General features: G+C 67.4%; 1 protein-coding gene across 1 annotated transcript; it reads right to left on the bottom strand.

Moving 5' to 3' along the window:
• Window positions 1-625: 625 nt before the first annotated feature.
• On the bottom strand, window positions 626-12,371 carry CHLRE_07g325739v5 (uncharacterized protein). Its single transcript, XM_043064071.1, has 23 exons — window positions 12,136-12,371; window positions 11,886-12,061; window positions 11,294-11,590; window positions 10,587-10,947; window positions 9,703-10,370; window positions 8,908-9,440; window positions 8,556-8,665; window positions 8,248-8,333; window positions 7,916-8,042; window positions 7,558-7,706; window positions 6,667-7,251; window positions 5,916-6,483; window positions 5,468-5,739; window positions 4,468-5,296; window positions 4,193-4,332; window positions 3,883-4,012; window positions 3,664-3,726; window positions 3,422-3,456; window positions 3,177-3,236; window positions 2,806-2,870; window positions 2,499-2,622; window positions 2,058-2,161; window positions 626-1,816 (listed from the first exon to the last, which is right to left on the bottom strand). Exons 1-23 carry the CDS (start codon window positions 12,215-12,217, stop codon window positions 1,495-1,497), a joined length of 5,886 nt encoding a protein of 1,961 aa, XP_042922638.1. The 5' UTR covers window positions 12,218-12,371; the 3' UTR covers window positions 626-1,494.
• Window positions 12,372-12,594: the final 223 nt, after the last annotated feature.

The following is a 12,594-nucleotide window of genomic DNA, read 5'->3' as shown; positions in this document are numbered from 1 at the left end:
AATGGGGTGGAGTACAGTTGCGCCAGGGCAAGAAATGGATGAGGACAGGCTGGCGTGGGAGGTTGGAATCGGGTTTGGGCCCACCCAGCGATGAGCAACTTCCAGCCAGCCAGCAATTTGCCGGTACAGTAACTCCGGCATTCGACCAGCCATGCACTACTGCTCTGCCGCTGCAAATTGTTGGCCTTCTGCAGATGGTATGGGCGTCAGCTGCACCCTACGGGACCTCGCCAACCTGGAAAACCCTGTCCCATCGCACACCCAGTGATGAGCAGGGCCTAGTGGGGGGCTATTGAGCCACGCACGCGAGCGGCGAGCCCTGCCCGCATGGCACGGCGAGTGCCGCTGATGCACTCAAGAGACCAGAGGGGGGAACAGTCGATTCGTAGCAAACCGCCTCACTGCCTGCTATCGTGGACGCGCGTGGAGTTTTGACTGCGAGGCAACACAATGCCGCCGCCTCAGCATACGTCGCCGCTCTGCAGCGCCGCGCAAGGCGCACGGGCGACGGCACTGTGCTCAAGGCGGCAAGGGCAAGGGCAAGGGGAGCTGGGCGGCGGATCCGATCTGCATCCCGCCAACCGACCGAGTGCTGGCAGCCTCGGCCAAGCCTTATGCAGCAAGGCGTGCCCCCGCGTTACATATTCAGTTCATCACTTCCCCGTACATGACAATGTGTCATCCAGGTGTCGTCGTGAGTTTACTCAGCCCCGACCTTGAGCGCACTTATCCAGGCCACGTCACGACACGCACAACAATTTCCCCAAACCCAGCCCTAGGAGGTCGACGAGCACCCGCAGCAACCCTTGATTGCTCTTCCAAAGGAATGCCAATTTAATCAGGCTTGCGACCCCCTCCTTTCAGCCAACAGCCATTCCTTAGGACTTGCTGTGTGAGAAGGCAAGCAGTTGTCTCCATTAGCACGGGGAGCGTGGGCTGGGGGCCCAGCCCACAAACTAGCTTTCATAGCGCCGACTCTTCAAACTGCGCATACGGGTAGTGCAGAATGAAGCAGCTTGCATGCAGTCCATGATACCATGGCTAGGGGGCCGCATGGACACACGGCGCACCAACAGTCTCACCAATGCCAGGGCCTATCCACCAAATGCGATAAAACAAACCATCGTCACAAAGACACCGAGTCACACGAGTCACACGTGCCATCGCGCAACGCTTGCTCCTTGCGCACCATACCCGTTAGTCATTCGCCCTGAAACAAGAAAGATGGTTTTCCCTCGCAAGGGAAAAGTGGGCTGAGCCCACGCCGCATGGACTCGCGAAGTCGCTTCTCGCTGCGGCTGATGTTGACCCGCCGCCTACTGGCGATCAATAGGCTTGACCAAATATTAACCGTATGCCACTCGCGTTTCGCCCTGAAAAAATTGGATCACGCCAGATCACACGCACGCAACACGGCTCACAGCAGCAGCGTTCAGTGGCACGGTCGCCCAGTTCTCAGCTGCCCCGGATGCCCCGGCCGCCGACGGCTGCTCCTCATTGTACATCAACTGCCACCCCACGTGGGTCCACGGCTTCGCCATCCACGTCCGCTCCCGCAACCGGAGCCGCAGTCGCCTCCATGCGCGGCGCCATACCCGCCACCCCAGCCGGTGCGCCCGCCGCCAGCGCTGGCACCGCCGCCTGCTCCAGCCCCGCCGCAGCCTCGCTGCCGCTGCTGCGCGCGCTGCTGCGGCGGCTGCTGGCGGCTGCCGCTGCCGCTACCGAGGCGCCGCCTGGCGTGCTGGCGGCTACCAACATTGCCTCAAGCCGGCTGAGCACCGCCGCACTGGACGGTCGGCCCTCGGGGGCTTGCGCCCTGCGGCACATGGGACATGAAGGGGAGTTGCATAGTGAAGGAGGAGAAGACGGAGAGGAGGAGAAAGATGGAGGGCAGGTGGCACGACAACAGGAGCTGTTACTCAGCAAACAAGAGGACGAGTGCCGTACACAGGCGCGCACAGCTGCAGCGGCCGGCTGGGTGCTGGGAACAACTGGTGGCTTAACCATGTGCAGGCCAAATCAGCGGCAACGAGACAACCCTGCACGCCCGCACGCACCAGCAGTCAATGATGAGCTGCCGCAGCTCGGGCGGGCACAGCGGGCTGTCGGGAGGCGGCATGTCCGGCCGCTCGCCCACCACGGCCACCTTGAAGCCCACCACCTGCAGGCACAAGGGCGGGAAGGGAGGGGGGCACAGTTGGGGAAGGGGCAGGGCACACAAGGGTGATGCGGCAGCAGGGCGGACGGACAGCGATGTGCTGGCAGGAACGAGGGCGGAGCGCGTAGACACACAACCGCTTAGGTGGCTTGCGGCTGCACAGCTCATGCAGTCTTGCAGTCTTGCGCGCCTCCCGGTCACTTAACCATCGCCCCCCAATCCAGACCCCACACCACACATGCGGCCGGCCGGCCGGCCGGCCAGCAGCCCGCCCAGCCCTCCTCTTCCCTCCCCTCTTCTCCCCCGCCCTCCTCCCCGCCTGGTAGGCAGCTGCACCCACCGCCGTGCGCACGCCGCTCCAGGGCCGTGCGCGTGTGACCATCTCGTTCATAAGCACCGCCAGGCTGTACACGTCACAGGCGGCCGTGACCTTGACGTCCGTGGACACGAAGCACTCGGGAGCCCTGGAGGCAGGCACGGCGGGAAGGGAGCGGGTTGCGTAGCTAGGGAAGTGGGCAGATGGATGGTGTACAAAGATGCCACGATCTGGGTCAAAGCACGGGTGCAAATGAGCCATGCGTGCAGGTTGCGCCCTGCAGGCTGTGGCTGCGACGGCTGCGGTTCTTGCTGGTCTGACCCCGACTCACATGTAGCAGGTCGTGCCGACCTCCGCGTCCCGTGTATGCAGCGTGGTGTGCGCCTTGAAGCGAGCCTGCGGGTATTAGAGGGGGTTTACATAATTACATTCATGACTAGAAGTGGTAGGCGGTAGACCATCTTGGGGAGGGGGAGGGGGATTCCCGGGAATGAGTGGGGGAAGCGGGCGACGCCGAGTAGTACCGCATATGATGCGTAGTGGTGAGTGTATCGGATTTCGGGTGACAGAGGCAACCCTCAATACTAAGAAGAGCCACTCCCCCATTTGCCCAGAATTGCCCATGGTTGTCCATGGACCAAAAACGAGGCGCACAAAAGGAACACCAGCTGTGGCACGTTGCACACGTGCTTCAAAACGCACCAGGCCGAAGTCGCTGATCTTGGCGGTGCCGCCGTCGCCCAACAGCACATTGCTGGGTTTCTGGGGAGGGAAGTGACAGGAGAATATGTAAGGGGCTGACAATCAACACGCCACGGGGTCAGCTCCGGGCGGCCCAGATGACACCGGCGGGCGCCATGAAAGAGAACAGCAGCTATGGCAGGGCAGGCAGCACGGACACGACCGTGTGTACAGTGTGTTCAGAACACAAATCCCACTCCGCTCACCAGGTCTCGGTGCATGATGTTGGGGTGCAGGAAAGCTGCGCGTGGGTCACAGGTAGGGTGGGCGGCGCCATCAGTCATCAGACGCAAAGCGCGCAGACGCCAGGAGGCGAGGAACGCGCAGAGCCAGGGTGGGCACACGGAAGCGGACTGACAGCTTTACGGGGACAGCGACAGACACGGCTCGCAAGGTTCCGAGACACGCGCCGGCCTCGTCAAGCAACGCTCGAGAGCGCCGTCCCCACCTAGGCCGCGCGCAATGTCGCAGCTCCATCGCAGCACCAGCTCGAGACTGTACGGCGTGTCCGCTGCGAGCAGGCCAACACAACACACACAACGCACACGAAGCAGGTGAGTGGCTTGCGGAGTTGCCGGTCTACCCTAACCCCGCTGCGCATGGACCGAGCAGACTAGCAAAGACACCAGCACCCCGCCACGCCAAGGACCCACTGCTACACACTCACGGTCGTAGATGGCGTGGCTCAGCGTCTTGCCGCACAGCTCCTCCACCAGGAAGGAGGCGCCGGGGCGCAGCGAGCCGCCCAGCAGCTGCACCACGTTGGAGTGCCGGATGGAGCCCAGGATGGTCACCTCCTGGGGTTGGGGAGGGGGCGGCAGGGGAGGGGTAGCCGTCCACGTAAGATGGCAGGCAGATATGCGTGAAGGGCACTCCAAGCAGGGCTTGCTAGACGACGGCGGTGACGGACAGGCGCAGCGTTGTACGAAAGGGAAGGGAGGGGGGGAAAGCTGGAAGGTGCCAGCGCATTTGCGCACCTGCACCAGCGTCCGCAGGTGGCGGTTGTAGGACTCGCTGGCCTGCTCCCCCGTGGTGCTGTTGAGCAGCTTGACTGCCACCGGCATCCAGCCGCCGCCCGGCTGCCGCAGCGTGCCGCGCCGCACCACGCCCGACGTCCCTGCAGCGTGCGGGCACACGGCGAACACACGAGCGAGCGCGCGTGACCTCACAGACTAGCAAGTGCGCAACGCCACAACACAGCGCCAAGCATGGCAAGGTCGTACACACGCATGGTGAATGATGAAGCTCTCACCGTGTCCGAGGTACGTGGCAGGGTCGTCAACGTCCACAATTACATCTCGCCCCAACAGAAGCTCGGTTGTGTTGCCTAACCGAGGCGGCGACGGTGGTGACGTAGCCCCGCCCGCCGCCTGCTCTCCTGCCGCCACCGCCGCCGCCACCCCGGCCGCAAGCGCAGCCGCCGCTGCGGCTGCTTGCTGCTGCCGCGGCGTCTGTGAGGACTCTCCGGTCCGGCTGCCCTGATCCCCTGTCCCTGCGGCTGCTGACGAGGTTGTCGAGTTTGCCCCGGTGGTGCCGGACACGACAACGGCGGCGCTTCGCCCGCTCGGCCCTCCAGCTGCTAACGACGCTGCCTCAGGCGCTCCTGACTGCACGCCGTCGGCTTGCGCACCAACATCGCCGCCAGCCGCCGCCGCCGCCGCCACCGGTGTGGGAGCCTGGGCCTGACGGTCACCAGGCGGCCCGGCCACACCCTTCATGACCACGCCTAGCCCCGCCGCCGCCGCCATGGCGGCTTGTGCCGCCGCTATTGCCTCCGGCCCCTGGCCCACTACAGCATGGCCCGAGCCGTCCGTGGCGCCCCAATAGCCCCCGCCGCCGGCTGACAACGACCCCGCGCCGCCGCGGCCGCCGTTTGTGAGCGTCAGCGCGAGCGACGACGGCGCGCCGGACGCGGTGGCGTCGGAGCGTGTGGCCGGTCCCGCCACGGAGACCGTGTCCGTGACGCCCGAGGTGAGCACGCCGCCGCTGGGCTCGCCGCCGCCGGTGGGTACAACACTGGCGAGGGCAGTGGCAGTGCCGCCACTCATCGCGCCGACCGGGCCTGCGGGCGGCTGCCAGGTCTGCGAACACACAAGGGCAAGGACAAGGGCAAGGGCAGCGCGTGCGGTTTCGGCGACCCTGCGGTTTCGGCGACCCACTTGGCGCCATTCTGTGCACAAGGCAAAGCACGCGATGTCCGGGCCGCTTCGTGCTGTCAGGCCTGCAACACCCACGCAGCCCCGCACACTCACATACAGCGCCTTTTGGAACAGCGCGGTGTGCATCTGCTGCTCAAGCGCTGCGGCGTCCTGCGGCCCGTGCGCCACCGAGCCGGCGCCCAGGCTGCTGCCGTCACCGCCGCCGTTGTAGCTACCGCCCATACCCAGGCCCACGCCGCCGCCAGCACCGGCGCGCAGCTGCAGCGGCGGCGAGCCGGAGGGGCTGCCGCCGCCGGTGGCGCCCCCGCCCGAGTCCGAGCTGTCCGTGGCGGGCAGCGACGCCGCGCCCTTGCCGCTCTTGCCGCCTGCCCCCACACACGGCACGGCAAGCAGGAAGGCACAAGCACGCACGTCAGCAGGACATACAGGCAATGTCAACTTGTGGCCGCCACGGGTGCACACTGCGTGCGCTACTACTCAAACAACCCTGCAGAGAAGTTCGCACCCGGCGAGGGCCAACCCACACCTCCGGTGCACGCACCTGCATCCACTACCACCGCCGACAGCTCCATCCCAGCCGCGGCCGCCGCCGCCGCGGCCTCGGGCGTCGCGAAGGCGCCGGGGCCGCCCCGCCCGTCCGACGACTGCGACGAAGCCGCCATCGCCGCCGCCGCCGCTGCCTTGCGCCCGCCGGGCCCGCAGCGGCCCGTCCGCCACAGCCACCACGTCAGCCCAACGATGCCCACGATGAGCACCGCACCCAGCGAAATGCTGAGGCCCAGGGTCACGTTGCGCATGGTCTTGTCCTCTGGCGGCGGCTCCTGCGGTTCCGGCTTCATGTAGACCGGGCGCGGGGAGTAGCGGCCGCCGGTGTCGACCGTTCCGTTAGCGTTGGCGGGGGCGGCGCCGTTGCCGTCGGTGCCGGTGGCGATGCTGCCGCCGTCCGCGGTGCCCTTGCCGGTGGTGTTGGTGGCGTCGGACTCCTGGAGGCCGGCGGGCGGAGAGGGCGAGGGCAGCGGCGGCGAGGGTGTGGGCGAGGGCGGCGGCGGCGGCAGCAGCGGCGTGCCCCAAACCAGCGCCAGGCTCTCCACGTAGTATCCCGCGGAGGCCTGTCAGGGTGGGGGTGAAGCGAGTGGGTTGGGTTCGTTGCTTTGGGTTGAATTCGGTTGGGATGGGTGGGCTGGACACGTAAGTCGGCGCTACTACGGTACTACCGCACTACCGTGCGTGATTGCGCGGGTGCGATCTCACATCTACACGCAAAAACGCGAACCCCTCAACCACACCCGCACCTGAATGGCTACGAGGTAGCCGCCGGGCGGCGCCTGATAGCGGAAGGGCACGCTGCAGGAGAAACCGGCGCCAGTGGCCGGCGCCCACACCCGGCCTGTGCTGGTAGTTATGACCAACTGCTCCAGCAGCCCACCACGGCAGCCGCCAATCGCCACAACCACCTCGCCGTTGGCGATGTCCAGCTGAAACGACCGCCAACCGCCGGCGGCCGACACGTAGTCAGCCACGCCGGATCCCGACGGCGGGCTGGACGCGCCGTACGAGGCGTTAGGGGCGGCTAGGTAGGTACCGTCAGTTGAGCCAACCACCAGCGGCGGCATGCCGTACACGCGCACGGCCGCGGTGCTGGAGTATGGCCGGGAGTAGTTGCGGAAGTTGGCGTCGTTGCGGTTTTGCAGTACGCAGTACTGTACGGCCAGTGCCGACGTTGCCTCGTACGCGGTGGGCGGCGCGTCGGCGGCGGTGTCGGACCAGGTCAGCAGCGGCCGCAGCGCGAGGCCGCCGAAGGGCGTGGTCATGGCCACGGTGCCGCCCAACACGGGCCGGCCGCTAGCGTTCCACTCAATCACGTGGTCATCCCAGACCTGCACACGTGTGGCAATGAGATTCCAAATACGGTGACTGTCAACCAAAGACCGCAATCAAGGCAAGCTCCCGCCATCCCATCCCCTGCGGTGCCGCGCTCACATGGCCCCGCGCGGCGCCGATGCCTGGCCGCCCGCTGGGCACCGGCTTCCTGCTGTCGCTGCACGCCCCCCCCCCTCTGCTGCCCTACACCGCGAAGATGCACCCCAGCAGCCCCAGCCGCATCAGCAGCCCCAGCCGCATTAGCAGCACCAGCAGCACCAGCCGCACCGACACTACCCACGAGGCCAGGCCCCGGCACTCACGTCGGGCGAGGCTAGGCGGTAGTCGGGCGGCAGGAAGCCGGACATCGTGTCGGTGGCGCAGGCGGTGCCCGACAGGCCCACGCTGCGGCCCGCCTCGGCCGACTTGGGCGCGCGGCCCTCCACCGACGTGACGGTCAGGACGTGTAGGCCTGCAGAGCCGAAGCGGATCCCAGCGGGTGGCCGGAGGCGGGTGCCGGAGTTCAGCCGGAGGCGGGTGGCAGAGAAGTGAACTAGGGGGAATGGCGCACCAGGTAGGTGGATGCGGGTGCAGGGGCATAAAGCCGTCTAGATGGCAAAACTGGGATTGCACAGTCGCACACAGTGGCACACGAGCACGCAGTTACAGCGCGGCGCTCACCCTTGACGAAGCGTGTGGCGCTGGCCGCTCCCGCCACGACCTCGTCCTGGTTGGAGCCGCCCGGCCACACCGCGCGGCACAGCGGCCGGGCGGCGGTGGCGCAGTCCACCAACGCCACCTGCTGCAGCTGCGGCCAGAGGAGAAAACAAGCAAACAACGATAACAGTTTCAGCGCGGCGAGATCACGATGGTCGAATACGCGTGGAATGTCAGAGGACTGAAGAAATTGGCGGCTGGCAGCGGCGCGGCAGGCGGTATGCGGTATTTGGTATGTGGGACAGGTGCGGGTGTCGGGCGCAAGTGCGCAACGCAGGCGCAACGGGGCGACTCACGTAGGCGCGCCCGGTGCCGGCGGTGAACTCCAGGCGCGTGCAGGCGCCCAGCTGGTCCCCGGGGTCTCGCACTGCCCATACGTAGCCTGTGCAGGTTGGGGGGCAGGCAGCCAGACAGGCGTGAAAAGGGGTCAGCTACAAATACCGGTACGCATAAAACGATCAAACCACCCGGAAGGAAAGCTGAGCGAGCGTCGCAAGGGCTCCGGCTCCGCTACACGCGCCCCTCCTCCCTTCGCAGAACCGCACACACCCGCAACCCCGCACGCCCTGCAACCCCGCACGCCTCTGCCACGCCGCGCACTCACGGTCGTCCAGCGCCTGCAGCAGGGCGGCGGAGGCCAGCAGCGAGGCCTCCAGCGCCAGGGCGTCCAGCAGCCCCAGCGGCTCCCAGGTCAGACCCAGGGCCGTCAGGTTCCTGCAGGGAGGGGAGGTTGCATTCATGATTGATTAAGGAGTGGTAGACGGTAGACAATCTTGGGGAGCGCGTGCGGAGGACGAAAGGCATTGCGCATGAGAGGACATGGCAGGACAGGACAGCACAGCTAGCTTCATGCAGCGCCCGCAAGCACTGGCTTGCTCAGGTGACACACAGTGGATCCAACCTAGTCCTGGAGTCATGCGTTCCGCGCGCGTAACGCCGCCCCTGGCCCGCCCTACCTGCACACCAGCGCCGCGTCGTCGTACGGCATGGCCCGCTCGTTGCGCGGCAGCGCGTACAGCCGCGTGCCGCCCCGCACCGGCGCCACGCCCACCGGCGGCGCCGTCGACACCAGCAGCGGCATGCCGCTGAGGCCGCCGGTGCCGCTGCCACCGGTGCCGCTGCCGGGCCCCAGCGGCGGCGGCGAGCCCAGCAAGCTCGGTGAGGAGGCGTGCTCGGTGAGGTCATCGGGGCTGCCCTCAGACATGCGCCGCAGCAGCTCGCGGTCCGGAGCGCCGCGCGTCAGGCGCCACCCCCACGACCACTCCGATTCGTCGCGCAGGCCGCGGCCGCCGCCGCCACCGCCGCCGCCGCCGCCGCGGAGGGGGTCGTCATTGCCGGTGCCCGTGCTGGAGAAGATGGCGGCGGCAGGGTTGGAGGAGGCGTCGTAGAAGGGGTCGGCGCTGGGCGAGAAGCCCTCGACGGCGGTGATGAGTAGGTCCTGGCTGGCCACGGTGCGGCACAGCCCGAACGTGCGGTCGCACAGGTTCGCCTGATGGGTTGGAGGGAAGTGGCAGGGAGGCGGCAAGGCGCGGAGCACAAAGTGAGGAAACGCAGCGGGTGGCAAGGCGGCGAGCGGGTCAAGCGCACTTCCTTTCCCTTAGTGGTAAGCTCCCCCGGGGAAAGCCCGCCAGGCTGCATGCGGCTCAAGAGCAAGAAGGCGGGTGGCGCGCACGCAGGCTGGCAAGCGGGCGCGCACGCGGGCAGGCAAGCGGGCAGGCAAGCGGGCAGGCAAGCGGGCAGGTGGCACGCACCTTGCAGAAGGACGCGTCCGTGCCGCACAGCCCTCGCGTGCCGTCCGTAGCGCCGGAGCCGCAGCACATGAAGGACGGGCACGCGAACGGCAGCGACGCGTTGGACGGCGCGGAGCCGGGCCCGCACTCTGCCCGGGGCCTGGTTAGCGACGGCCACGCCGCAGGCACCAGCGGCCGCGCCGCCGCCCCGCAGGGGCTCTGCAGCGAGGGCAGCAGCGGCGCGGTGCGCTGCGACACCACGCGCAGGCCGCCGCCGGTGCCGAACACCAGGCCGGGCCAGTTGGGGTCGGAGTACGCGGGCGTGACGCTCATGTTGTCCGGCACCGCCCACACCAAGCTCAGCTGGAGAATTACGTTGCGGCCTCCGCTGCTGAAGTTGCTGCTGCTGCTGCTGGCGTTGCTGCCGGCGCCGCCGGAGCGGGGGCCCATGACGCCCTCAATCGCGGCCAGGTAGCCACCCAGCGGCGCCTGCTCCATGAAGGTGGCGGTGCAGCGCCCCGCGCCCTGCGAGTAGCGCGCGCCCGCCGCCGTCACCAGCACCAGCCGCTGCACCGCGCCGCTGCTGCCGCCGCTGCTGCCGCAGCCCTCCACGCGCACGATGTACGACAGCCGCAGCTCGCCGCCCATGCTGACGTTCTCATGCGGCAGCGGGTACGTGGTCCAGGTGCCTGTCGCGCCCATCGCCAAGCACACAACACCACACGGGTAAGCAAGGCTCGCGCAGGCACAAACCGCCCCATTCCAGCACCAGGCCGGTCGGCGGCGCAGTGCCGCTTTACAACACACCGCCCACCGCTCAGAACCCACATCCCATCAAGCCTCAACCTCGCCACGCGCCACTCCCCCCGCAGAGCAGCCCGCCGGCCCCGCCGCAACCCGCCCACCTGGCGCCGCCGGCTGTCCATAGTACTCATCCGGCGCGGCACCCGTCTCTAGCGCGTCGTGCACCGCGTCTCGCGCGCCGCTGCCCGCCGCATGCACGCTGGCTACCGCGTCCAGCCCCCCCAGCGACCAGCTGCCCAGCAGGTTCACCACCGGCCCCTGCGCCTGGAAGCTGTCCAACGTGGAGAAGTAGCTGGAGTTGGCCGGCGGCGCCGCGGCGCCCAGGTAGTTGCCGGAGCGCACAAGTACATAGCCGCGCGGCACCAGGCCGGCGCGCGGGTCGCCCGCCGGCGGCGGCAGCGGCGCGGCCGGCGGAAGCGGCGGCGGCTGCGGCGTCCAGTAGGGGTTGAGCGGCGGCGCGCCCTGCAGCGCAACAGGTCGGGACGTTCAACGGAAGCTCGGCATGTAGGGCTAGAGCACTGTCCACACAATCGCCACGCTGCGCGGTTGGGCCCCGGTTTACCTGGGGTTCGTGACAACTACCGGTACCCACTGCCCACTCGGCCACCCACAAGCGCCCGCCCGTTCGCGCCTGGGCTATGACCGCTGTTCCAGTTCGCCTGCTTGCTCTGCAAATCCCCCAAGCCTCCCCGTACAGCACGCCAATACCGACCCGGAGTCACGCTGCTCACAAACGTCTTTCCCACCCGCCCACAAACCTATCGCCCGCCTTCGTATTGCTGCCCACATCACATCATGCGCCGCGCACCTGCATCGCCGCCTGCTCCGCCTGCAGCGCCGCGAACGGCATGCACACGTACTGCAACGGCCGGTCGCACGGCGCCACCCGCAGCTCCAGCCGCAGCCCCTGCCCCAAGACATAGTTTCCGTAGCTGCCGCTGCCGTACCCGCCCGACTTGCCGCCGCCTCCGCCTCCGCCCGGGGTGGTCAGCGCCACAGTGCGCTGCACCACCAGGCTGCGGCAGCCGCCCCACGGATCCAGGATCCACAGGGAGGTGGAGTTGGCCTCCGTGCCGTACTCCGCCGGATCCGGGCGCAGCCAGTACTGCAAGCGCATGGGCAACACAGCCGGCGGAAAAGTGTCGGAGCCGGCGCGCAGAAGCAAGGTCGGCTATATAACCTTTGCCCAGCTCGACTGTAAGGCCACGTGCCAGGGTCCCAACCTGACAAGCCCCCTGTCCCCCCCCTTCCGTTCCGACTACCCCCTGAACCCCTGAGCCTTGCGCTGAAGGGGCCAGGCCCACCCCCACCACCCGGTTGTGCAGCCTCGTGCACGGCTCGTCCAAGCTGGTCCCACGAGGACGTTGCGCACCGCGCCCCCTTGCCCAGCCCGCGCACACCTGCAGTACGTCAGAGCTTTGTTCCAGGACCTCCTCCAGGTTGGAAAGAATGCTTGATATTGTCGCGAGCGATGATGCATTTGCTGCACACGCGCGAGCTGCCTCCCATGCCCCCAGGGCATCTCTGCTTAGCGTGTAGTTGCCCCAAGCAGGGCCAGGGAGTGCCCAAGGCAAGCCTGTAGAAAGATAGAGGTCAAGCGACGCTGCGGTGTGGACTGCCATAGCCAGCAGCTCCTGTCCGCTCCGTTACCTTGTTGTGATAAAGTGCATCCTGGCAGGCCCACGAGAAGGGCGACCAGCCGCAAGAGACGCCAAGCCCACAGCTTCCTCATTCCACATTGCCGAGCCGCTTGCATCGCCGGAGGCTGCGCGAGGCCAGGTTAGCGCTACATGCTTGGAGACAGGCGCGTGAGCATTGTTGGCCCGAGGTATACGAGCCCCGGTTCTGAAAACTTGTTTCAAGGTCGCACGGTACCTCTATGATGGTTCCTATTGCGGGTCAGTAATGTTACTTCAGTCTCACACAAAAATGTTTCACGCAGGCGCCCGGTTTGCCCGTCTCTGGGGTTTCGCCTGTCATCGAATGGCACGGTGTGCGAACCCGATGTCAGGAGCCCCGTCCGGCACCGTGCCCCCCCCCCCACCTCGCCCCGACACAACGCGTCAGCATATGCACACTCAGCACTGGAAGGTGGGAGTTGGTCAGGGG

Source organism: Chlamydomonas reinhardtii, chromosome 7 (genome assembly GCF_000002595.2).
Source record: "Chlamydomonas reinhardtii strain CC-503 cw92 mt+ chromosome 7, whole genome shotgun sequence".
NCBI classification, from domain to species: domain Eukaryota; kingdom Viridiplantae; phylum Chlorophyta; class Chlorophyceae; order Chlamydomonadales; family Chlamydomonadaceae; genus Chlamydomonas; species Chlamydomonas reinhardtii.
Note: the sequence above shows the minus strand (reverse complement) of the source record. Positions and strands in the feature narration are given on the sequence as shown.

What these genes read in the sequence shown, in the direction of transcription:
- CHLRE_07g325739v5 (XM_043064071.1), bottom strand. Translation starts at nt 12,217, where the DNA reads ATGAGGAAGCTGTGGGCTTGGCGTCTCTTGCGGCTGGTCGCCCTTCTC. An exon ending in GACGCGGCGCTGGTGTGCAG is followed by an intron (nt 8,666 to 8,907) that starts GTAGGGCGGGCC and finishes CCCTCCCTGCAG; the next exon opens with GAACCTGACGGCCCTGGGTC. An exon ending in ACCGCCTAGCCTCGCCCGAC is followed by an intron (nt 7,252 to 7,557) that starts GTGAGTGCCGGG and finishes ACACGTGTGCAG; the next exon opens with GTCTGGGATGACCACGTGAT.